Raw genomic sequence first — 23,156 nt, 5'->3', positions numbered from 1 at the left:
CTGTAATACAGAGGCATCCCTGAGCCCTTCCTCCCAAGATGGAAAAATATCCAAACCCCCCCAGGACCGAACCCTAACCCCCGATTGAGGCTCACTCAATTGTCCCACTACCGGAGAAGACCCCTCCACACCCCTGTCCCCTGACCCAGAAAAAGAAGGAACCTGTGAAAATACCAAAGCCTCTTGCCCAATACCTGAATGTAAAAGGGAAGAACCCTCAAGGCCCCCCATCTGAGCCCACTCACCCTCTCCCACAGAACCACTGCACACAGAAATCACCTCACCCCTAACTGATACTGGAGGAGAAAACAATAAGGGGCTAAATTGACCCATGGCAGCACCAGTACCCCCAATGTCTTCAGACAAATCAGCAATCTCATGACCTGCAGGAAAAGAAACTTTATGTGTGCGACTAGGCGTAAGTAATCTTTCACCCTGTAACACCACAGGCGCCGAAAAATCAGCCTGCCCATGACCACCCTGATGGGCAAACATTTCGGACACAGGATTAATTTGTCCGCCTTGCACCGGCCGAAAAACCACTGCCTCGCACTCCACGAAGGCCTCCGCCCCTCCCCCGCCAGCGACGTCACCAACCGTAACCGCGGAGGCCGAGGCAGAGCGCCGCGTGCAAACGCGCTGTCTAGAGGCACGACGACCTCGCAATACTGGAGCTGAAGCAGCTCTGTCACGTAAAGCTGCTACCGGTATTTCAACCGGTGCAGCCTGAATCTCTCCAACCATCCCAGGCCCGCCCACAGCAAGCCCCACCGCACCCACAGGCTCAGAAAGCCCCGAACCACTCCCCCGCCAAGCCCTCACCCCCGGGGCCGCTCTCCTAGTTCTCGAGCGGCCCATTTCACTTACCGCCTCTTGGCGCCGTCTTTTAGGAGAGAAACACGCCGCCACGACCGCCGACACCCCTGCTGACGCCAAACGCTGGGGACGCTGGGGCCCGACCTGCTCTCGGTCACCTATGACCAAATCTAAGCGGCCCGCCTCGCTAAGCAGGCGTATCGCTTCAAGCACACGATAATCCTCGCCAGCCATCACAAAATCTCAATAAACAATCACCTACAAATTGCTACTGAAATGTCCTACAAAAACTAACCGCCACAAAAACTAACTGTAAAACCAACCGGCCACCAGGTCACCTAAGCCTAAAATGGTGGCCGGGAGGAGGAGCCCAACACATTTATAGGTTGGGCTCCAAAAACAACTAAAAGAAGCCCAAAATAGCCCAAAAATAGAAGCTGCTTCAAAATGGCCCCCACCCAAACCTCCCAAACAGCCCGGGGGAGGGGACCTCCCAGGGGTCGGCTGCCCTCCCCCAAGCCCCCCTTCGTGGAGTGGGGGAGCCACCATCGGTCTCAGGGTCATCCTATTCTGAAGAGGAAACAGAAGAGGGGGGAAGGGTGGGGGGAGTTGCCTCTTGCACATCTTTGCTTATTTACGATTTGGACTATTCATAAAAGCCATTTTAGGAGTCGGAAAGAATTCTTCAACGCGAAAAAAGACTTTGCACATTCTAAAAATGCCCTTCTACGGTCGCAAGCCCTGTGATTTTGTGAATCGCAGGGTTTGCGACCTCAAAAACTGCTTTGTACATCACTAGGAAAACTACCAAGGGTGCCTGCATGTCCATTTAACACGTAGCATGTTTGTTTTACCCTTCCCTCGCGGCTCTCGTGTTTGTTAGGGACAGGTGTTAGTATAGTCATCTTGATGAAGTTGCGTGACCTGTTTAACTGAGGCACTACACTGTGGCGCAACAGTGATGACGTGAAATAACTTATGCGTGGCGCGCCTGTTTTAAGGTGTAGCATCCCTCTGTTTTCTCGCTGCCTCCTCACTTGCTTCCCACGCCCCTGCAGCACAGACGGCAGGGGTGGGGCTGTAGTAACCCTCCCTTCCTCGTGCTGGCCAAATGCCGTAGAATTTCGTTCTCTAATATGCGCGCTATCGCAACTTCTACCCGTCGGTCCATCATCAAAGTTAAGGAATTCTATGGCAGGACGGAGGCTCCGACGATTGTGCTTTCTCATTTCTTTACTGAAAAATACAGCAGCCAATAAGAACACTGTAAAGAAAACAAAAAACTACATTTCCCATGAGTACCTTAGAGACCATAGAGGCTAGACAGTATAAAAGGTACCATAGAGGACAACACTTCCTCTTTCTTTGCTGCTTCGCAGTCAGTTAAGTGCACATTCTTCTACTTCTGATATTGTGCTCACATTATTGTGGTTAACTTGTGCGCTATAGCTGTTGTGGTTTGCGCCTTAATTGTTTATTGTCGGTGGATTGTTTGCCGGTTAATTTTCGCCGCTTGCGCTTCGGCGTTACTGCGGGGGGGGGGTGTTCACCCCCGGTTACAGGTGCGCCTCGTCCGCGCCTGTTTCTAGTTTGTGGAGCGGGAGATGGGGGCTGAGAGACGCGTGTCTCTCTTTTCGACCGGCACGTTTGTCAATGCGCACGCGCATTGTCATTGTTGTCATTCTGCTCCGGCGGCCGACTTTGACAGTGCGTTGTCTGCGTTTCTCCTGAGGATAATTCTGAATATGGCTTAAACAGCCTACGCCCACTTGCCAGGTTGCCTAGCCTCCTCAACGCCCCTGTTCACGATAGGAGAGGGATTGTAAAATTGTGCATAGGCTTTGCCTAGAGTGTTGTTTGAAGCAAGCCCTCCCTCCACACTTAATTTATGTCAGGCTTGTTCCTGCCTTGCTTGGCTTGCTTTGGGGTGTACACTCCCCCTGCATTGCCCTTTGGGTTGTTAATAATATCTCCTCCTCTAGTGGGCATAATCCTTTTTCGCAAGGAGTATGGGAGACTTTTATGAAGATGATGAGTACTATTATGACGAAGAGGAGCCTTCAGGCTCCGTGGATGCCGAATATATGGGTCAAGTCTTATTTCATGCCATTGCCCCTCTGAAACGGCATTTGTCTGAGTATGCAGCTCAACAAGGATGGTTGCCTCCTTCTGGACATTCCAAAAAGTCTCCAAAGAATCCTCATCATGCGGATTTTGTAAAATTGGCGAAGAATCTGTCCACTTCGCGTTCTTCTAAAAAATCTTCTAAACCTGTGATTGCGCCACAGGATTCTCCCTCAACTAATGATTCCACCTTCACCGATTCCTCCTCTTCTGACCCTGTGGTTCCTCCGCCCAAAAAGAAAGCTCGTAAAGAGCGCTTTGTTGATGCCCCTACCAACCCCCAGGTTCTGACCTTTGACCCTGCAGACATTGTCCATCCTAATTCAACTGCCTGGCTTCCCTCCCCTGAGGTGGCTGAGTATGTGCAGGCGCATATTCGTCGCCCTTTTGAAAAAGATGTTCGAGCTCGATTATGGTCTGAGTGTCACAGTCCAGATCTTGCAGATACGCCTGATGTTGAACCGACAATGGTGACCTATATGAGAAAATATTCCAAGGATCCGAAGAAGGGTCTGGACAGGTCCTGGAGATCCTGTCAGGACAAAATGTTAGACCTTCTTGGTCCCCTGACTAAGATTCTGGACCTGGCGTATCGCGCTAAGGAGTCTGACGCACTAATAGACCCTGAAGAACTGGTGGGATGGTCTTAGAGGGCCATCTGTATACTTGGCAATGCAAATTGCACCATCTCGTGTGAGCGCCGTTGCTCCATTCTCCTGAACCTGGACCCAAAATTAACTGATTTAGCTCCATCAGAATCGGGTTCCCTGGCACAGGGTTTGCTTTTTGGCCATCCGTTTCTTAAGGAACTTACAAAGTTTGTAGCGACTTTCAGTGGTCTAGATAAAACGCAGTCCAATCTGCGTCTGGCTTTCCGCCCGGTTTTGCGGACGGGCCGGGCGAAGGGGACGTTCGTCCGGCCGGGGAGCCAGCCAACCAACTTAACTAACGTGGCGGTCAGTCCCAAAAGGATGGCGGTCAGGACAACTACCGTTCAGGAAAATCCAAATTCTACGCTCCACGCAAAGGGAGGGGACAGTACAACAAAGGAGGTTAAGGAGGAGCCCAAGGTGGACGTCACGATTCCTCTAACTCAGGTGAGCTTGATTCTGGCCTCCGAGGTTGTTTTGGGGGGCAGGTTGAGATTTTTTCTCCACAATTGGCAGCTAATCTCAAGCGATGCTTGGGTGTTGGAGACGGTGCAAGGTTACAAACTCGAGTTTTACAAACACTCTCTCCAACACCGCCTTCCTCGTCCCCATGTTTTTTCCCAACAAGATCAGGCATTCATCTCCGAGGAAATCAATTATCTTCTGGCCAAAGGGAGCATTGATCCTTCTTCCCGTCATCCCGACGGCTTCGTCAGCAATGTTTTCCTGGTGGAGAAAAAGGGAGTAGGTCCCGTTTGGTCCTCAATCTGAAGGACTTCAACGGCGGAGTGGTATACCGTCACTTCAAAATGGAGGGTATTCATCTTCTAAGAGACCTGCTTCAGGAAGGGGACTTGATGGTCCGTCTCGACCTGAAAGACGCTTATCTGTAGGTTCCAATATATGGTCCTCATCGTCGCTTCTTCCAGTTTCATTGGCTGGGGAAATGGTTCGAGTACACCGTCCTGCCATTCGGTCTCTCCTCAGCTCCGTGGTGCTTCACGAAGCTGCTGCGTCCGGTGGTGGAATCTTTGCGAGCCCTTGGGGTCCGCTTGATTGTCTACCTCAAAGACATTCTTCTTATGGCTCAATGCCCTCTCCTTTTGCAACTTCATTTACGGTGGTCCATAGAACTCTTACAGTCTCTCGGATTTCTTGTGAATCCTCTGAAATCTGATTTTCAGCCCTCGCAGACGATGGACTTTCTCGGGTTCTGCATCGATTCGGTTGCCTGCCAGCTCCTTCTACCTGGTCAGAAGATAAGAGCCATCAAACGGGAGTTGCGGATGGTGCTGTCCAAACAGATGGTCTTGTTGAGGTTGGTGGCTCGCATTGTAGGTCTGTTGTCCTCTTCGATCGAAGCAATTTTCCCAGCTCCCTTACATTATCGAGCTCTTCAGCGCCTCAAGATCAGGCATCGTCAGAAGGGTCTTCGTTACTCCGACCTCATTCCTCTTTCGGAGGATGCTCGCTGGGAGATGTTGTGGTGGCTGGACCACATGGAGTCTTGGAACGGTCGAGCGCCTTTCGGGAAGACTCCGGATGTAGTAATAGAGTAGGATGAGAGTCTTTGGGGTTGGGGAGCCCGGTGCGGTCCTCTGGCAATGGGGGGCCGTTAGTCCCAGAAGGAGTTATCCCTTCACATCAATTGCTTGGAGCTTCTTGAGGGCTCCTTCGCAATTCGTTGTTTTACCCCTCAGGCATCGAACTGTTGCATTCTCCTCCGAATGGACAATATCTCAGAGGTGAGATATGTCAACAAGCTCGGGGGTACCAATCCAGACTCCTAGCGGAGATTGCGAAGGACTTTTGGCATCTTTGTCTGCAACGTCAGATCACAGTTATTGCTGAATACCTTCCTGGTCGCCACAATCAAATAGCGGATTGGAATTCTCGCCATCTGCGGGATTACAGCGATTGGCGACTTCACCCTCGGGTGTTTCGGATTTTGTCCCGGATTTGGGGACGTTGTCACCTAGACCTTTTTGCCTCTCACCTGAACAAACAGTTTCCCCTGTTTTACAGTTGGCGTCCGGATCCGGAGGCTCTGGCCACAGATTCGTTTCTCCAGTCTTGGCCTCCTCTCCTGTGCTATGCATTTCCTCCCTTCGTGATGATTCCCAGAGTCCTGGCCCGCACAAGGCACTTTCTCTCGGAGCTCATTCTCATCACTCCTCTTTGGAGAGCCCAGGCGTGGTTTCCGGTTCTTCTGGAGATGAGCTGCTCCCCGCCGCTCCTTCTCCCCAGCAAGTGGAACCTGTTGCTGGACCCTCTTCTGGAACCTCACCCCCACATACTATCGGGTCATCTCCGTCTTGTGGCGTAGCGGACTTCGGGGGACACTGGCAAATCCCAGGCCTTTCTTCGGACGCTGCCAGATTTATCGGTGAAGCTTGGGCCCCCAACACACACAAACGTTATGCGTTAGCTTGGAAACAATGGTGTGAATGGTGTTCACAACGGTCAGTGGATCCCTCTTCTGCAGATGTCCCTTTAGTTCTGAATTTTCTCGCATCTATTGCTTCATCTGGTTTGGCATACAGAACGGTTAATAACTTTCGTTCTGCAATTTCAGCTGGACACGTTCCTGTTGATGGTAAGCCTATTGGGGAACATCCTTTAGTTTCCAAATTACTAAGCATGGGCGAATTTTGCGAATCTCGCGTTCGCGAATTTTGCAGATTTGCGAACTCGCAATCCGCAAAATCCGCGAATTCCCGCAAATTTGCGGATTTCTTTTTTTTTTTGTGTTCGCAAGTGTTTCTGCCAGTTCGCGAGGATTTGGTACTAGTTCGCAATTGCGAACTTACTTGTCGGCTCGCAACGGTCGCGACTATGTTGTTTCTACGTCTGGTTCATCATCACAGCCTCCCAGCACCCTCTGTTTCTCCACTGCCACCCTCTCTTTGACCCATGCCACCCTCTGTTACATCAATGCCACCCTCTGGTTCATCATCACTGTAGAAGATGGGGGGGGGAAAGCAAGCCCACCTGCCCTGCTTGAACTGACATGAATTAATTTGGGGTTAGTTTATTAACAACACCTGCCCTGCCCCAACTGACAATGAATTAGGGGCTAATTAATGTGTCACTGAATTTGAAGTTCCAGCCTGGCACCTGGTTGTCTGCTCCCTTAGCTGTAAATCAGGACCTTTGTGGCATACAGTTAAGGTCAGAGCAGGGTCACACAATAGTTGTAAGCAGGCAACCGAATTCTGGAGGGCCCCCTCAGGAAGCACTACAGGGAATCGTTACAAATCATGAGGTTGACCTTTTGCACCTGCTCATTGCTTTTGCAAAAATCGTTTTTCGGCTTTTTCGCGCTATTCGTGAGGCGCGGCATCGTGCGAAAACGACCGCGGAAGCCGCCAATTCGTGCGAATGAGCTTTATATTTTTTTTGCGGCTTGTTGTTTCGCGAATTTTTTTGCAGTATTCGCGAGCCGCTTGCAGCGCAACACGCGAATTTACCCCAAGGTCGAGTACGGGCGCGGCCATTTTGTTTGCGTGACGTATTTCCGTTTCCGCCCGCTATGTATAATCCCACGAAGTAAGCGCATTGCGAGTACAAGTTCGCACGAGATCACGAGGAAAGTCTCGTGCGAACTTACTTTCGCGCTCGTGAATGGGCGGCCATCTTGTTTTTCATTCATTTCCTGTGTCTGGGCATGGTGTTTAATCCTCTTGCTATCTTTGCCATCCTTTGCTTGTTTTCAGTTTTTTTTTAACGATTTTGCTTCTTATCTATCCCTCTCTCTTCCTAGCTGTATATTTTTGTCTTTTCTGCTATTTTTCTTTACTTTTAAACTACTTTTTTAAACTCTTTTCTTTTCTTCTTCCCTATCCTATTCCTTCTTAATTTTCTACTTCCTACCTTACCTGCCCAGACCATTGCTCATTGCACCATCAGGATTCAAGCAAGCCGGGCCGAAGACGGCTGAAATGCCAGAAACCGGTCCCCGGTAGCTTGTTTCCTTCCCAGTATAAGAATTGGCTTGGTAGTTTGGTCTGCCCTGTTCCCATGATGCACTGGGCCAGGGTCAGACTAATTTGCATATAGCCAAGTTCTGAGCTGGGATGGTGCAGTGAGCTAAAAAACGGTGATGGATTAAGCCCTGATCTTTGGACTGGGTAAGAGTGGTCTGCTTAATTCAGACACTCTGTTCATCACCACCCCCTTTTCTGAATCATTTTTGTCCACCATAAGCGTGGAAGGGTATACTCAGATGTGAGTCCCTTGCTCATTGCACCATCAGGATTCAAGCAAGCCGGGCCGAAGACGGCTGAAATGCCAGAAACCGGTCCCCGGTAGCTTGTTTCCTTCCCAGTATAAGAATTGGCTTGGTAGTTTGGTCTGCCCTGTTCCCATGATGCACTGGGCCAGGGTCAGACTAATTTGCATATAGCCAAGTTCTGAGCTGGGATGGTGCAGTGAGCTAAAAAACGGTGATGGATTAAGCCCTGATCTTTGGACTGGGTAAGAGTGGTCTGCTTAATTCAGACACTCTGTTCATCACCACCCCCTTTTCTGAATCAGACCATGGTGAAGCCAGGCGCCGGGAAGCTGCCCAGGCACTTGAAGGCTGCAGCGGCGGCGGGGAGGAGGAGTCCTGGACCCCGTGCCAGGACAGCATGCGGTCGATTGAGGGGGGAGCAGGAGACGCAACGGGAGATCTTCAGCCCGGAGGAAGTGGGCGCGCTGGTCTACTTCGTCCAGCGCCGCCTGCCCAGGACCATCGCGGGAGGCGGCAGGATCGCGGCCGGCTACAACATCCGGGAGAGCTGATAGCGGTGGGAGAAGGTGTGCTGGGCCATGTCCCAACTCTCCGGGGTCCAGCGCACCTACAGCCAGGTCACCCACCGCTGGACGGACGTCCTGGACAGGGAGCGCGACCTGCTGGACCAGCTCGGCTTGTAGATCCCCGGGCTTGGTGAGTAGTAGTAGCTATTTCATCACTCACTACTATGTTTTCTCCTGCTCTGTGTTGTTGTATTGCAAATATTTGTTTTTTACATGGAGCAAGCCAATAATGCTGCTGACGATTACATTGTAGTTAAATTATATTTCAAAATCTTCTGTGCATTTCAGGTGCACTGCTCTCCTTCTCTGTCAGGTCTACTCCACGGGATCCAGTCGCTGCACAATGGTTCCACCTCCAAATGTCACCAACACCCCGAATGTAATAACACAGGGTGTTCGAGTCATTAGGCGAGGGAGAAAAATAACAAACTAAAATAAAAAACGAGGGAAGGGAAAGGCTAGGGTCAGCAGGGAAAGGATACCTGAATGACAAGAAAGATCAAGCCCTTGATAGTAAACCAACACAGCCCTTCAGTCACTGCCTGTAATAATATCCACAGACTGTTAGAAGGACTCAATGTATAAATGGGGGTCCAAGTATTCCGTAAATACAGTAAATATGTTCCAGACAATGTTCCATGGAAACGGTAGTGTGTAGAAAGCAAGAACTACAACACTCCGCTCTCTTTACTTCAGAGGAACCACAAATAATGACCCACTAGTACATAAAGCTTTCACAACAGTAAAACGTAGTTGCGACCACTACTGAATTCTGTTCATGTGCTCCAATAATAAAACAAGAACATAGATCCTAGGAACGTGTAGTTAGCCTCACCACAACGCTCCCGCTTGTATTGCTCCCAGTAATAGCCAGGAATGTAACGGTGACACGTAGTTAACCTCACTACCGTGCCCCGCTACCTACACCAACATGAATGAATATGAAAGTATGGTAACGCGTGGTTTCGACCGCCTCCGCGCTCCGCTAAATCTCAAGTCAGGAAGTCTCCAGGAAGCATTCTCTAGCTTCCAGAATGCTAAAACCAGAACAGTTCACGAATGCAGAAATGCGAGCCGCCAGGGGCGGTGGAGATAATGTGCAACGATACCTTCGGGAATGACTCAAACCTCTCGGAAGGAGATTCAGGCAGGAGTACACCGGAGACCAGCTCAGTCGCTCTCCGATCGGCAGATACAGGAACCAGGGATTAGCGTGTAGAGCAGCCGCTCTCACGCTTGAGACAAACAGGACACGGAATAACGCGCAACCAGAAGCGCATCCCTCCCATAGTTGTACTTCCTGAAAGAAGCCTCGAGGCTCATGGGAAGTGTAGTTGTTTGTGTGGCAGGCGCGATAGACAGCGTATCCTGACAGTACATCCCCCTCCCCTAGCGCCTCCTAGGACCAGGCCGCAAGGGGTATCTACGATGGTAGGCACGGACAGCACCCGGGGCATGCACATTTCCAACAGGTTCCCAGGAATCGTCCTCCACAGAGTAACCTTTCCAGGATACCAGGTACCACAGAACGCCCCTGCGCCATCTGTAGTCCTTAATACTCCGAACTTCGTATTAATTTCCGAGTACCGGAGGCGGGGCCCTTCTCCTAGCCGATAAGGCTGGCTTCAAAAGATTGCAGTGGAATACCGGATGAATACGCAATGAACCAGGCAATTTCAACTTAAACGCCACTGGATTGATTCTCTTCAGGATGGTATATGGCCCGATGTAGCGGGGATGGAAAACACTTCGCAACTTAAACCTAATGTTGCGAGTCGACAACCAGACCCTATCACCCACTTGAAATGAGGGGGCCACCACGCGATGTTTATCCTCCCATTTCTTGTACACGGCTTTCGCCCTCTCCAAGTGCACACGAACCTTTTTATGTAGGGCTTGGACCTTCCGCCTCTGTCCCAAAACCGTGGGCTGTCGAGATACCTCCTCGGGGATGTGCACAGGAAGGATTCGTGCGTCAAACCCGTAAGTAGCAAGAAAAGGAGAAACACCCACTGAACTATGCCAAGCGTTATTGTACGCTATCTCAGCCATCCACAACAGGGAAACCCACGAGTCCTGAGCATCATCAGCAAAGCATCTAAGGTATTTTTTCAGCGTCTGATTTAACCGCTCAGTCTGTCCATCCGTCTGCGGGTGAAAGCTGCTGGAGAGTGAGGATTGGATATGTAATGCCTGACACCACGCTTTCCAGAATCTTGCTACAAACTGCGGGCCTCTATCAGACACGATAACCTCTGGGACACCATGCAACCTTATAACATGGGTAAGTAGTAGTTGAGCCGTCTGCCCAGCTGTTGGCAAATTGACACAAGGTATAAAGTGTCCCAATTTAGTAAGGCTGTCAATGACCACCAACACCGCTGATTTACCCTGATCCAGTGGCAGTCCTGTGACGAAGTCTAGGCTGATATTCTGCCACGGTTTTCTTGGTGAAGGCAAGGGCATCAACAATCCTTTCTTCTTTCCCGGAAAGGTTTTAGCCCTAGCACATACCTCACACTGACCTATCCAATTAGGGATATCGGTGTTTTCAGACTCCCACCAGAAATGTCTTTTCATCAGATGAACAGTCTTTTTTACCCCCTGATGTCCAGCCAAAGGAGAATCATGGCACCACTTAAAAGCCTTTTTTCTCAGTTCTGGAGTAGGAAGAAATAATCTATTGTCCTGAAAGGGCAAACCATTCACCAAGTTGCGATTGGCACCCTTCGTAACCCAAAGGACCCAAGCATTATGATCCTTTGCTTTGCGTACAATGTCCAAAAAGGTGTTGGCCTGTATAGCGCAGATCACTTTGTCAGGACTTACTATGGCCATTTTCGCTTCCTCGCTTCCATGGTCTTCCAATTGATCCCTACGGGATAAGGAATCCGCTTTCAAGTTTTCTGCCCCTGGTCTAAAGGTGATGGTGAAATCGTATTCTGCGAAAAAGAGCATCCACCTCATCTGTCTTTGCGTTAAATGCTTGGCGGTCTTCATATATTGAAGATTGCGATGGTCTGTATAGACAGTAACTGGATGTCTGGCCCCCCAAAGGTACTGCCGCCATTCTTGAAATGCTCTTTTGATCGCCAACAACTCCTTTTAGGCGATGGTGTAGTTCTGTTCGGGTAGACTTAGTTTCCTAGACAGATAAGCCACCGGATGGAGCTGCCCGGTGTCCTTATCTCTCTGAGAAAGCACCGCTCCAATGGCTTCGTCGGAAGCATCTGCTTCTATGACATAAGGATGTTCTGGTCTAGGATGAGCGAGTATAGGTGCGGTGGTAAAGGCTTCTTTTAAGTACTTGAATGCCTCAGCGGCTTCAGGGGTCCACCTAAAGCTTACTCCTTTCCTAAGCAGTTTAGTCAGAGGGACTGCCACTTGAGAGAACCGCAAAATAAACCGGTGGTAATAGTTCGCAAATCCCAAGAATCTTTGCACGTCCTTTACACATGTGGATGTGGACCACTCAAGTACAGCCTGTATCTTTCTATCGGACATCTGCAGCCCCTCATGACTCAACAGAACCCCTAGGAACTCAACCTTGTCCACACTGAATTCACACTTACTCAATTTGCAAAATAACGTGTGTTCTCTTAACTTTCGTAGTACTTCGGTTACATGCCGAGTATGTTCTGTGGTGTCTTCTGAATAAATCAGAATGTCATCGATGTATACCACCGCACTGACATCCACCACTTCCTTCAACACGTTGTTGAAAAAGAACTGAAATGCCACCGGGGCGTTGCACAGCCCGAACGGCATTACAGTGTATTCATACAAGCCGTATCTCGTTTTGAACGCGGTTTTCCATTCATCCCCCTCCCGAACGCGGACCAGGTGGTACGCCCCACGAAGATCTAATCTGGTAAACACCTTGGCGTACCGTACCTGGTCCAACAAAACAGAGATAAGAGGCAGTGGATATCGGTTTCTGATGGTGTTCTTATTCAACATCCGATAATCCACACACGCCCTCAAATCCCCGTTTGCTTTCTTGATGAAAAACAGGGGGGATGCGGCAGGAGACCTGGATGGGCGAATAAAGCCTATCTCAACATAGTGATCCAAATACTCCTTCAGATGAGTCGTTTCAGGGTCAGAAAGCGCGTAAACCCTACAGGATGGTATTGTGGCTCCCTCCACCAAATCGATTCTACAATCATACAACCTATGAGGGGGGAGCTGCTCGGCCTTGCTTTCACTAAAGACGTCCCTATAGGCCTGATATTCCACTGGTAAACACACATCCTTTTCAGCAGCGGTAGCCACCATCAATGGAATAACTGCTGGAGAAAAACAAGCGTCCCCCCTTTGTTCCATGTGGGATTTACACTCCTCAGACAGGAACTGCATCGATTTTTCTTTCCAGTCTATGGAGGGATTATGATGGGTGAGCCAGGGCATTCCAAGGATCACCTCGTATTGTGGGGCTTCAATGATATTAAGCACTAGCTCTTCCCTATGTCTACCTTCCTTTACATCAACCGTGAGTGTTACTCTCTCCGTTTGTTCGGTTATGAGACCGGATATTAAAGGTTTCCCATCAACAGCCAGGACTTCCTCGGGGGTGTCCCTGGGTACCCGATCCAATGACAAAGAAGTTACAAGACCACTGTTGATGAAATTCCCAGTAGCCCCTGAATCAATCATAACAGTTACATCATATACCTGCAGTTGACACTCTAGTCTCATGGGCATTAAGATATGGGATTCAGATTCATGCAGGGTTAGCACAGTTAATGAAGGTGCTTTCCAGGGTTGTGTTTTTCTAGAACTTCCTTCCTCCCCTCCGCAGGCCTCCTCTTTAACGCTACCAACGGTGACGGCTACTCTTTTGTTTCGAGACCATGTACCTGAACTTTTGGGTTTGGAAGGACAGTCCCTTACGTAATGACCTTTCTTGCCACAATACATGCAGAGGCCGGCCACCCTACGACTTTCTTTTTCCTCTCTAGTTAAAGGGGAACGGACCGCCCCTATTTCCATTGGGCTCGGAGGTCGTGTCTGGGGAAGGCAAGGCCCTACGTGGAAGCCATTCCGGTCGGGAAGAGCCCTTCTCCCATCTTCTCCTGTCCCCTCCCCTATCTGTCATTCTACCATCCAGTCTCAGGGTCAGGTTTACCATATCAACATAAGTAACTGGTTGGGGATCTATTTGAGCAATGACGTCTTTAAGGCTATCCCTTAAGCCCTGATAGTATAGGGACATTCTTTTCTCCTCTGGCCATGAGGTCTCAGCCACCAATCGATTGAATTTCGTAAGATACGTTATCAAGTCAGATCTGCCCTGTCTCAATTCAAGAAGCTCTCGGTCTGCACTTAAAGTGGTGACCCTTCGGTCGAACACCTTCTCGAATTCAGTGCGAAAAGCCGACCAATCCGAGAGAATGGGGTCGTCTTTCTTTACCAATGGTACTGCCCAATTGGCAGCATCCCCTACCAGATATGATATTGCAAATGCCACTCTAGAATGGTTGTTAGGAAACGATGCTGGCTTACACGAAAAGTGTAACATAACTTGAGTCAAAAACACCTGAGTTTTAGCAGGGTCTCCCGAATATCTCTCCGGACTAGCCAGAGGGATAGGGGGGGGAACCGTCACCTGAATCTGAGGATTGGATGATGAAAAGGGATTTCTAGACAACCTATCCACCTTTTCCTTTAAAGCAGTAGCTTCCGCTTTTCGAGGAGGCCAGCTCCTGTTGAACCAAAAGCAGAGCCTGCAGAACATCATCCATGGTGGCCATTGTGCAACAACTGGACCAGGCAGAGCAACGTTCGTGGGCGCGTTATTCTGTCAGGTCTACTCCACGGGATCCAGTCGCTGCACAATGGTTCCACCTCCAAATGTCACCAACACCCCGAATGTAATAACACAGGGTGTTCGAGTCATTAGGCGAGGGAGAAAAATAACAAACTAAAATAAAAAACGAGGGAAGGGAAAGGCTAGGGTCAGCAGGGAAAGGATACCTGAATGACAAGAAAGATCAAGCCCTTGATAGTAAACCAACACAGCCCTTCAGTCACAGCCTGTAATAATATCCACAGACTGTTAGAAGGACTCAATGTATAAATGGGGGTCCAAGTATTCCGTAAATACAGTAAATATGTTCCAGACAATGTTCCATGGAAACTGTAGTGTGTAGGAAGCAAGAACTACAACACTCCGCTCTCTTTACTTCAGAGGAACCACAAATAATGACCCACTAGTACATAAAGCTTTCACAACAGTAAAACGTAGTTGCGACCACTACTGAATTCTGTTCATGTGCTCCAATAATAAAACAAGAACATAGATCCTAGGAACGTGTAGTTAGCCTCACCACAACGCTCCCGCTTGTATTGCTCCCAGTAATAGCCAGGAATGTAACGGTGACACGTAGTTAACCTCACTACCGTGCCCCGCTACCTACACCAACATGAATGAATATGAAAGTATGGTAACGCGTGGTTTCGACCGCCTCCGCGCTCTGCTAAATCTCAAGTCAGGAAGTCTCCAGGAAGCATTCTCTAGCTTCCAGAATGCTAAAACCAGAACAGTTCACGAATGCAGAAATGCGAGCCGCCAGGGGCGGTGGAGATAATGTGCAACGATACCTTCGGGAATGACTCAAACCTCTCGGAAGGAGATTCAGGCAGGAGTACACCGGAGACCAGCTCAGTCGCTCTCCGATCGGCAGATACAGGAACCAGGGATTAGCGTGTAGAGCAGCCGCTCTCACGCTTGAGACAAACAGGACACGGAATAACGCGCAACCGGAAGCGCATCCCTCCCATAGTTGTACTTCCTGAAAGAAGCCTCGAGGCTCATGGGAAGTGTAGTTGTTTGTGTGGCAGGCGCGATAGACAGCGTATCCTGACATTCTCAGTGGCGTTGCTACTATGCTTATTTGTTTTCTATTTTGTGGTCTCATTGGCCTGAGTAACAATTATGTATGAGTGTACTTTACAGAACTGCGTAATGCTAGACACTAGGGGGCAGATTACATTTACAAGCCCCTTGCGCCACGTTTACATTGCCTTGCGTGTCGCAACAGCGGTGTAAACGTGGCGCATCCCTGCGAGTCATTTACAGCGTGACGCATCTAGGGAGATGTGTCACGTTATAAAGCCATGGGCCTGCGCCACAATGGGTGCGTTCCTAGTATTCAGGGTGGGCGGTCCTGCGGCTGTGCGCCTCGCAAAAGTGCCTGCGTGAAATCTACAAGATTTAACGCAGGCACTTCTGCGACGCTGCTACGTCAATTCAATTCCTTATGCCTGCTTGAAGCAGGCGTAAGGACTGACACAGCATGTTAAGTATTGGGTGGCCCTGAGCATTACTGGAGTTGCATTGCGTTGGCGACGTGACTCCAGCGATGCGCCGCTCTTACGTGATGAGATGCGTCACGCAAGTGGCTACCCTTGCGCCAGGGCGCGCCGCATTGTAAATGAGGCGCATCTGCCGTGTTGCAAGGGTAGTTTTGCGTGACGCATTTGATCTGGCGCATCTCTGGAGATGCGCCAGAACGCGTAAGAAAGTATGCCCCTAAGGGGCAGAATTGCAATTACCGTCGCATCCCTGCAAAGTAGCAGGGATGCACCAGTAATTGTGCAGCCCGCTACCACCACCAAACATGGTGCGCCATATTTGCAATGCGGTGCACCATGGGCCCAAAACGTCACCGAAGCTTTACTGCTGGAGTTGCGTCGCAACGATGGCGCAGCTCCAGCAATGCTCTGGGGTACCCTATCACCCCAATGCTGGTTCACGCCGTACGTCTGCTTCAAGCAGGTGCAGGCCAGGGTTTGTGTGACGCATCATTGTTCTAAAGGTGACTGATTGAAATTTTGTAGATTTCCCTCAGCCACTTTTAGGATGTGTTCCAGCGCAGGAATGCCCTCCCTTGCGCCGGAACGCCCCCTGATGGCGCAGGGCTTTATAACAGGATGCATCTCCCAAATGCGTCACGTTGTTATAATATTATACGCCGCACCATGGCGCCTCTTTTGTTTAGCTGCTGCGTCACAAAAGTCATGCAAGAACGGAGCAAAAGAGCCGCAAGGGGCTTAAATCTGCCCCTTCCTTTGTACCCTTGACAATAAGAAAAATAGTGGCGGTGGATTGATAGTTTGACTATTTAAATGACTGGTTATGTAGCAGGCAACTGTTAGTGTTGTCACTGATCCGACTGAAATCACAATGGAGTTTGTCTGTCACTTTGCGTCTTGCCTGCGGACTGCTGCCTGCCAGTCCTAGGTGAACCTTTCAGTACTTTGTTTAGTGAGTTACGTGACTTTCAAAGTCGCAGGTCCGCAAATCAATGAAAACTAACCCTAATCAATATAATTTCGCGGAAATATTTTATTATTGTTGTTTTGAAATGTTTGATTTGGTTGACATTGACAAGCAACAATCATCCATGTTTTCTGTTCTTTCTTTCATGTTGTAAGTCAGCTCCCCCCAGGGGCGAGGGGAGGACACATGAGCAGCAGGCGGATGCTGTTGAGCAGGGCCAGGATCGGGCAGGCGAGGGCTCCTTTGCTGGCCCCAGTAAGTTTTCATTTTAGACTAGTACCTACTTTTCCTAGCGTTCCTCATTTGATTTTTTCAAAATCATCTTTGATCTTCTTGTAGACTGTATCTAAATTCTTATCCTGCCTCTACTATGACTCCCTGTGGTATTACTAGATTATTCTTATTAGTCTGTCTGTGTAGCTAACTAAGATTGCACGGTTGGCGAAACTCCCATTCTAGTCAGCAATAGCTCTATCAACTTAGTGCAGTCCTCTGGGATTGTCCATAATGTCTTTTGAAGTGTTCTATCTGCTTTGAAAATTCCCAACTATAAAATGTGCATGACCACCAAGAACGAATAAGATACTACCTTTTGGTTTGGATAGGAGGACAATCCATACCACTACTGTTGCGGGGACAATTCTTCTGCAGAAACAGAACTATGGACAATAAATAGTGCATTGCTTATCAATTATAATAGGCGCTGTTAGAGTTTCCACATACCTCTGTGATAACAGACTTTGAACCCCCAATGTCCTTACTGACTGACTACATAGTGTGGCACAGTCATTTACCTCCCGAATTCATCGATGATTGATCTCCAATCATGATTATCCAACGTAGCTCAAGAGTACGGACTCGGAGTCAGAGTCAAGAAGTGTCAGAGGCACGGACTCATGCTTGCAAAAATTGCAAAACCTTTCGCTCAGTCACTCTAGTCTGGACCAAAAAACACAGAGTCTATTTAAGTTTAAAAGCTTTATTAAAAGTAAACACATTTATTAAAATGAAGTCATAATAAAAAAACTAAACGTTTAATTGAGACTGGAAAAGTGGTTAGTGCTGACGATTAATTGAAGACATTTCTTGTGGTCGAGCCGAGCTCTCACCTTGTTTCAACTTGATCTTGTTGTTAGAAGTCCATCTTCTGTCTGTGTGTAGAAAAATGGTGCGTGTTAAAAAGCCAGCCTTCATCAGTTGTGCCAAAAAGTGCAGCAAGACAACACCCTTCCCTGGAAAAAGGGATTTTTTTTTAAACTTTAGAGTACACAGTCACAAATTACATTGTTTTCACATGTCTTCATTCCTAGACCAAATACTAGTGAGTGGTTTATTCTAACATTCTTAAATGTACTTTGTAGGTGGAACATCTGGTGGCGGGGCCAACGCGGAGGTGGTGGTGCTCGACACGGAGGCGGAGGGCAATTCCTCAGGGGAGGATGCGGCGGTTCCAGTGCCGGCTGTGAGAGTTCAGACGGTGGTGGTGGCGGGCAGAGGTAAGCTCTTATATATTCCTTGCTTATTGAGATTGAAGACGTGGCTGGGAAGGAAAGAATATGAGATGCATGGCTGGGTGAATGATGAAGCAATGATTGGTGGAAGGACAACAGCCTGGGTGGATGACACAGAAACTGTATGTGTCCATAATATACCTGGATCATGCTACTATCTGACTCTTAGATAGCATATGTGTATAGAGCAGGGGTACTGATAGTACGGCCCGCGGGCCGGTGGCGGCCCGGCAAGCCTTCCTTGGCGGTGCACAGACCTTGCAGACAGTCACTGCTCCCCCGGCCCCCACAGAGCAGAGGCTTTGTTGTATTTCACCTGTTAGCGCCCCTGCATCTCCACTCTGACAATCACTGCTCCCCCGGCCCCCACAGAGCAGAGTGGAGATGCAGGGCCACAAAGAGGTGAACAAAGCCTCTGCTCTGTGGGGCCGGGCAAGCAGTGATTGTCAGGGTGGAGATGCAGGGGCGCTACAACAAACAAAGCCTCAATAATATGTTAATGGTCTTTTAAAGACCTGTTAAGTACTTTGGTGTGGCTGTCTGTGTGTGCGCGTTGAGGAAGCTGTCTCAGCCCGGGTTGAAGGCTGACACAGACAGACACACACACAGTGAGATGACAGAGGGGGAGGGAGGGGGAGGGCAGGAGGGAGAGAGAGATGGAGAGGGAGGGCAGGAGGGAGAGCAGGAGGGAGAGAGATGTATGTAAATGCTGGGTCTGGTGGCTCAGTGGATGAAGGCATCTGCTGCAGGGACCTGTGTGCAACCTCATGGTCACAAGTTTTCGTTTTGCTTTAGCCCCACCCCCTCTGACTCCGCCCCCACCAGTGCGGCCCTCGGCCACAAACTACACTGTAAATTTAGCCCCTGAGAGAAAGTCTGTGAGTACCCATGATCTAGAGAGAGTAGACGGTCAGTGGATGAACTAAGTGTAACTTTGAAGAGCATGTAACACTGCACCCGCACGTCCGTTCCAGTGTAGGAAAGGCAAGGAAAAGAAGTTGTAATTTTGTCCAAATACTACCATCAATAGAAGCAGTAGTTTGTATTGCAAGCACAGCATAGATCCGGTTATTACGGTGGCCACTCCCTACCTCTCTTAATAAGTTTAGTAGTACTCAGTCATTCATGTGTGGATGTATCACTGGTCACTCAATAAAAAGCAAAGCACCTAAAGTCATCCCATATGTAAGCAAAAACATCCCATGTGAGGTGATAGATAATCAGATTATTTATCTTCTTCATTTTCCATTTCTAGTACTCATTTGCACTGTAGGGTGAAAGTTAAATTAATTAAGCAGTAGCCCTTGTAACAGAGTATTCCCAGTGCCACCCGTAATAGAAAAGTAAGAGCTTCACCACCTGCATGTACTGAACCGGTACAGTAACGCAAGTCTAGGTCACTCATCATGGCGTGCGCCTCTTTTTCTCGGGTGCAAGTTCACTGCGCTGGCATTATGCCGGCTTGCAGAAGATAACGTACCAATTTTCCTAAACAAGAGACAAGAAGAAGAATAAGACTGGTGTACTTTCATAGTCGACTCCAATGGAAGTCCATAGTGCTCGTAGAATGTGTTCCTTAAACTCCCACTAATGTTAGAGCAAGGATGAAGAAGTGGGAGGTTAGATAGATACTGGCCTCAATAGTTATGTAATGCGCTTGCAAGTTGCTAGTTGTACTGCACCACAAATTTCTGCTGAATGATTGAGTTAATCTTAAAGAGCATTGGTTACAGACTATGTCTTTCTTTCTTCATATAGATGCTCCTTCCAAACGAACAAGGAGGAAGGAGCTGGCTAGAGCGGCCGGGCAACGGAGGATCGCTGCCACTGTTGCAGAATATCGGCGGCTGGAGGCCCTGGAGGATGACGAAAGTGTGCAGTCGACCACAACAACAACGTCGTCTGCATCGGCCTCCGTGCCCCCACGGGCTGCCACCCAGCACAGTGCTCCAGCCAGACTGAGCCGGGCTGCCAAAGCCAAATGCCACCGCCTAGCAGCAAGGACAACAGCTGCCTCTCACAGCCATTGTAACTGCAAGGCACGCCTGCGCCGCAGTACCCTGAGGGTGTCCCGCCTTCAGCAGGAGCTCCACCACTTCACAAACGTGTTGGAGGGGCTCCGCGTAGAGCATGCCTTGCTCCGCCAGGAGTATGATGCCCTGGCCCAAAAAGTAAACAGCATCCACCCATAGTGTCCCTTGCCCCTTTTTTAGAGACTTTTGGGGGGTGGGAATCGGGAGTTGGGTTTGGGACTTTTAAAGGACAACCGTTGGGGTTAGGGAGGGTCTTGCGGGAGATTATTTTGTTAGGGATATAAATATACTTTTTCAAACTTTATCTGAGCATACCTGTTTTTTACTGCTTGCCTGGTGGGTGGGGGTTTAACAGTAACTTTGTTTTCCTGAAAGTTTACTTCCATTTTCTTCCTTTAAGTGTCAATGCCCAAATATTTTCAACACTAAGTGCCTCTCACAGAGTAAGTGAAGTGAATTCAAGAGTCCTAGGACTTTAGTAGTACTACCGTCAGTCTCTCGTCTCTCCTAATACTCCATTGTACTCCCTCCCACCAAACGCTTATCTTACCTGTAATTTCTGTTTGCAAGTAGGGCTAGGCCCAGGGCTGGCTCCACGGGAAACAGCGAATAAGGTTGGCAATCCTGGGCGGATAAAATTTCCTCATAGCGGTGGTACTATTGGTGTGACACAGTGGCAGTTGCATGCCTATGAAAAAAAAGAAAATTAAATCTGGTTTGTCCTCCTGAGCAATACAACGGTACAATAGAGAATATAGCAGGTGACAGTACACTAGAACAGTGCCACATTGTAGCCTAACAAATGGTAAAGTATAACTACTAATTCGGTTGAAGTTCTTTGACATTAGCCATGGGTCTTTGTCAAGCAGAGTAAGAATATATCCTCGGATTTCTTCACCAGCCTGTTGCTATCACCTTATCCTCCCCAGCAAGTGTGTGGATTTATTGCTGTAATTTAGTCACACATCAATCAAAACCACACCGCCCGGGGGAAGAGGGTTAGGGTTTGAAAAATGGATGGGTACGGGGGTTTTTGGGAAAGGTTTTGTGAGACAAGAAAAAACAACACAGCATGGACAAGCAATTGAACATAAACAAATCTTTGGGTACAAACCTATCCATCAATCTTTGAAAGTGCATGCACTACTGCATGCATGTCAGTGAAAAGTCAGTAGTACTTTCGACAACTGTGGAAGAAAGAATGCGACACTACAGGGCGTGTGTGGAATTATTGATAACTATATTCAACATAAGGTCTCTGTTGCCAGATACCTGAGAGCCTTGCTGGTCACTATAAATCCATTCACAACACTCAATGGGGTTGTTCTGGAAGGTGTAGTAGATAGAAAAGGAGAAATTGCTCTTTTTCTAGGTGTCCCCTCACTCACCAGGGTTGCCCCTTGGTGACATGCTTCATCATTGGGGCCATCCCAGTCCTCTACGGGCTGGGGCGTGCTGCGACTTGCGAATTACGTAGGAGCACTTACAAATGACTATGTGTGGTGCAGATGTGATAGTGGAGTGGACTAAGTGATGTGTTAAGGGATCAATTTAGAAGCAGAGAGAGATCCAAGAAATGCAGTCACAGTCATAGAAAAACACAATGGATACTGTATCTGTATGTTGTTGTAGTTGTCCTGTTGAATTTGGTAAGTAAGTTGCATGCAGAATAAAAATCCTCTTATTAGCGGCACTCCTCCATTCCATCTGACGCTTCGTCCATCAATGTTGGTGACCAGAAGACGCCCTGTCCACTGCCTGCCTGGCGGATGCTGAATTGCGGCTCGCTAATGTGAATCCTGACTCCATCCTTTTTTCCCCATTGACTGAAACCCGGCCTGTAATTATTCAACGAAAAACAGGAAGTGATATAATATTACAACACCACTGATAAATAAATATAAGGTATGTAGGCTGTGGAGTGCAAAAAGTCACACTTTGCTTTTCCTAGTAGACAGTACAATATTTTTGACAGTGCGTACTCTGTCTGAGTCACCTTTTGAAGGATAAATAAGTATGGGCAAATTAATGTAGCAGATCTTTCCCCTCAAGCTAGGTGTACTGTAAACTGTGTTTTAGAACAAAATTAGATCTTCCCAGCAGTGCTCCCACCAAGACCCTTACTAAAGCCAGTCGCAAAAATGTAGAAGATCCCCAATCAAATCGGAAAAAATGAGGCCTAGCAGAAAACTGGTGACAAAACGTGCTTTGAAAGTAAAAGTAGGCCCAAATACCCCCTTACCCACCGTGGATTGCATTCAAACCACTTGCAAGCAACCAAGTAAAAGTATCCATAGCCAGCATCGCTCCAAGACTCGAAACCCCCCCCACCCAAACACATGCAATAGAAATACTGCTAACCCTAACGAACCCTAAGTTAAGAGTAGTGGCAAAGGCTTTCTTTAACTATGCCAAATCCCCCCTTTCCCACCCAGGATTTTCTTCAAATGACTTGCAACCAAAATTACACATTCTCACGAGTGCTCTAAGACCCCAGAACTCAGTTGCAAAAATGTAGAACACCCCGAAACACATGCAATCCTGCTGCTAGGGCTAACAAACCCTAAGTTACAAAAAGTGCCAAAAGGCTTTTCGGCGTGGATTTTGTCCCAACCACTTCCACCCGGTATTAGACCTTCCCAGGAATGGCCCAAGACCCGCCAACCCACCCGCCAAAAAGCATAACACCCCCAAACAGGCCAAAAGCAACATCTCCTACTTACAATATTTCTCGGCCTTCGGTCCAAACGCGCTGCGTAGCTAGGCCATAAGTCGGGGTTGCCACCACGGATTTCCTGAAAAGCAAATGCAATCAAGATTAGAGTGTCCCAGCAGTGCTGACAGACCCCGAAACTCACCCATAAACAGACGGAACCCCCCCTAAGAGCACCTCAAAGGCAAGCAAGTCAGCAAAAACACTAAAAAATTTGCGCCTCGG

The 23,156-nt window shown here is 48.6% G+C and overlaps 1 protein-coding gene across 1 annotated transcript in view; it reads right to left on the bottom strand.

Annotated features, from left to right (window-relative positions):
• Positions 1 to 4,670: 4,670 nt before the first annotated feature.
• LOC147683489 (uncharacterized) overlaps positions 4,671 to 23,156 on the bottom strand; it is a 183,291-nt gene continuing 164,805 nt past the window's right edge. The window contains exon 4 of the mRNA XM_086942538.1: positions 4,671 to 4,838. Within this exon, the coding sequence (XP_086798664.1) occupies positions 4,671 to 4,838 (168 nt within the window). The remainder of the gene's footprint in view (positions 4,839 to 23,156) is intronic.

Source organism: Lissotriton vulgaris, chromosome 11 (assembly GCF_964263255.1).
Source record: "Lissotriton vulgaris chromosome 11, aLisVul1.2, whole genome shotgun sequence".
In the NCBI taxonomy this organism is placed as follows: Eukaryota; Metazoa; Chordata; class Amphibia; order Caudata; family Salamandridae; genus Lissotriton; species Lissotriton vulgaris.
The sequence above is the reverse complement of the archived record's forward strand: the minus strand, read 5'-3'. Positions and strand labels throughout refer to the sequence as shown.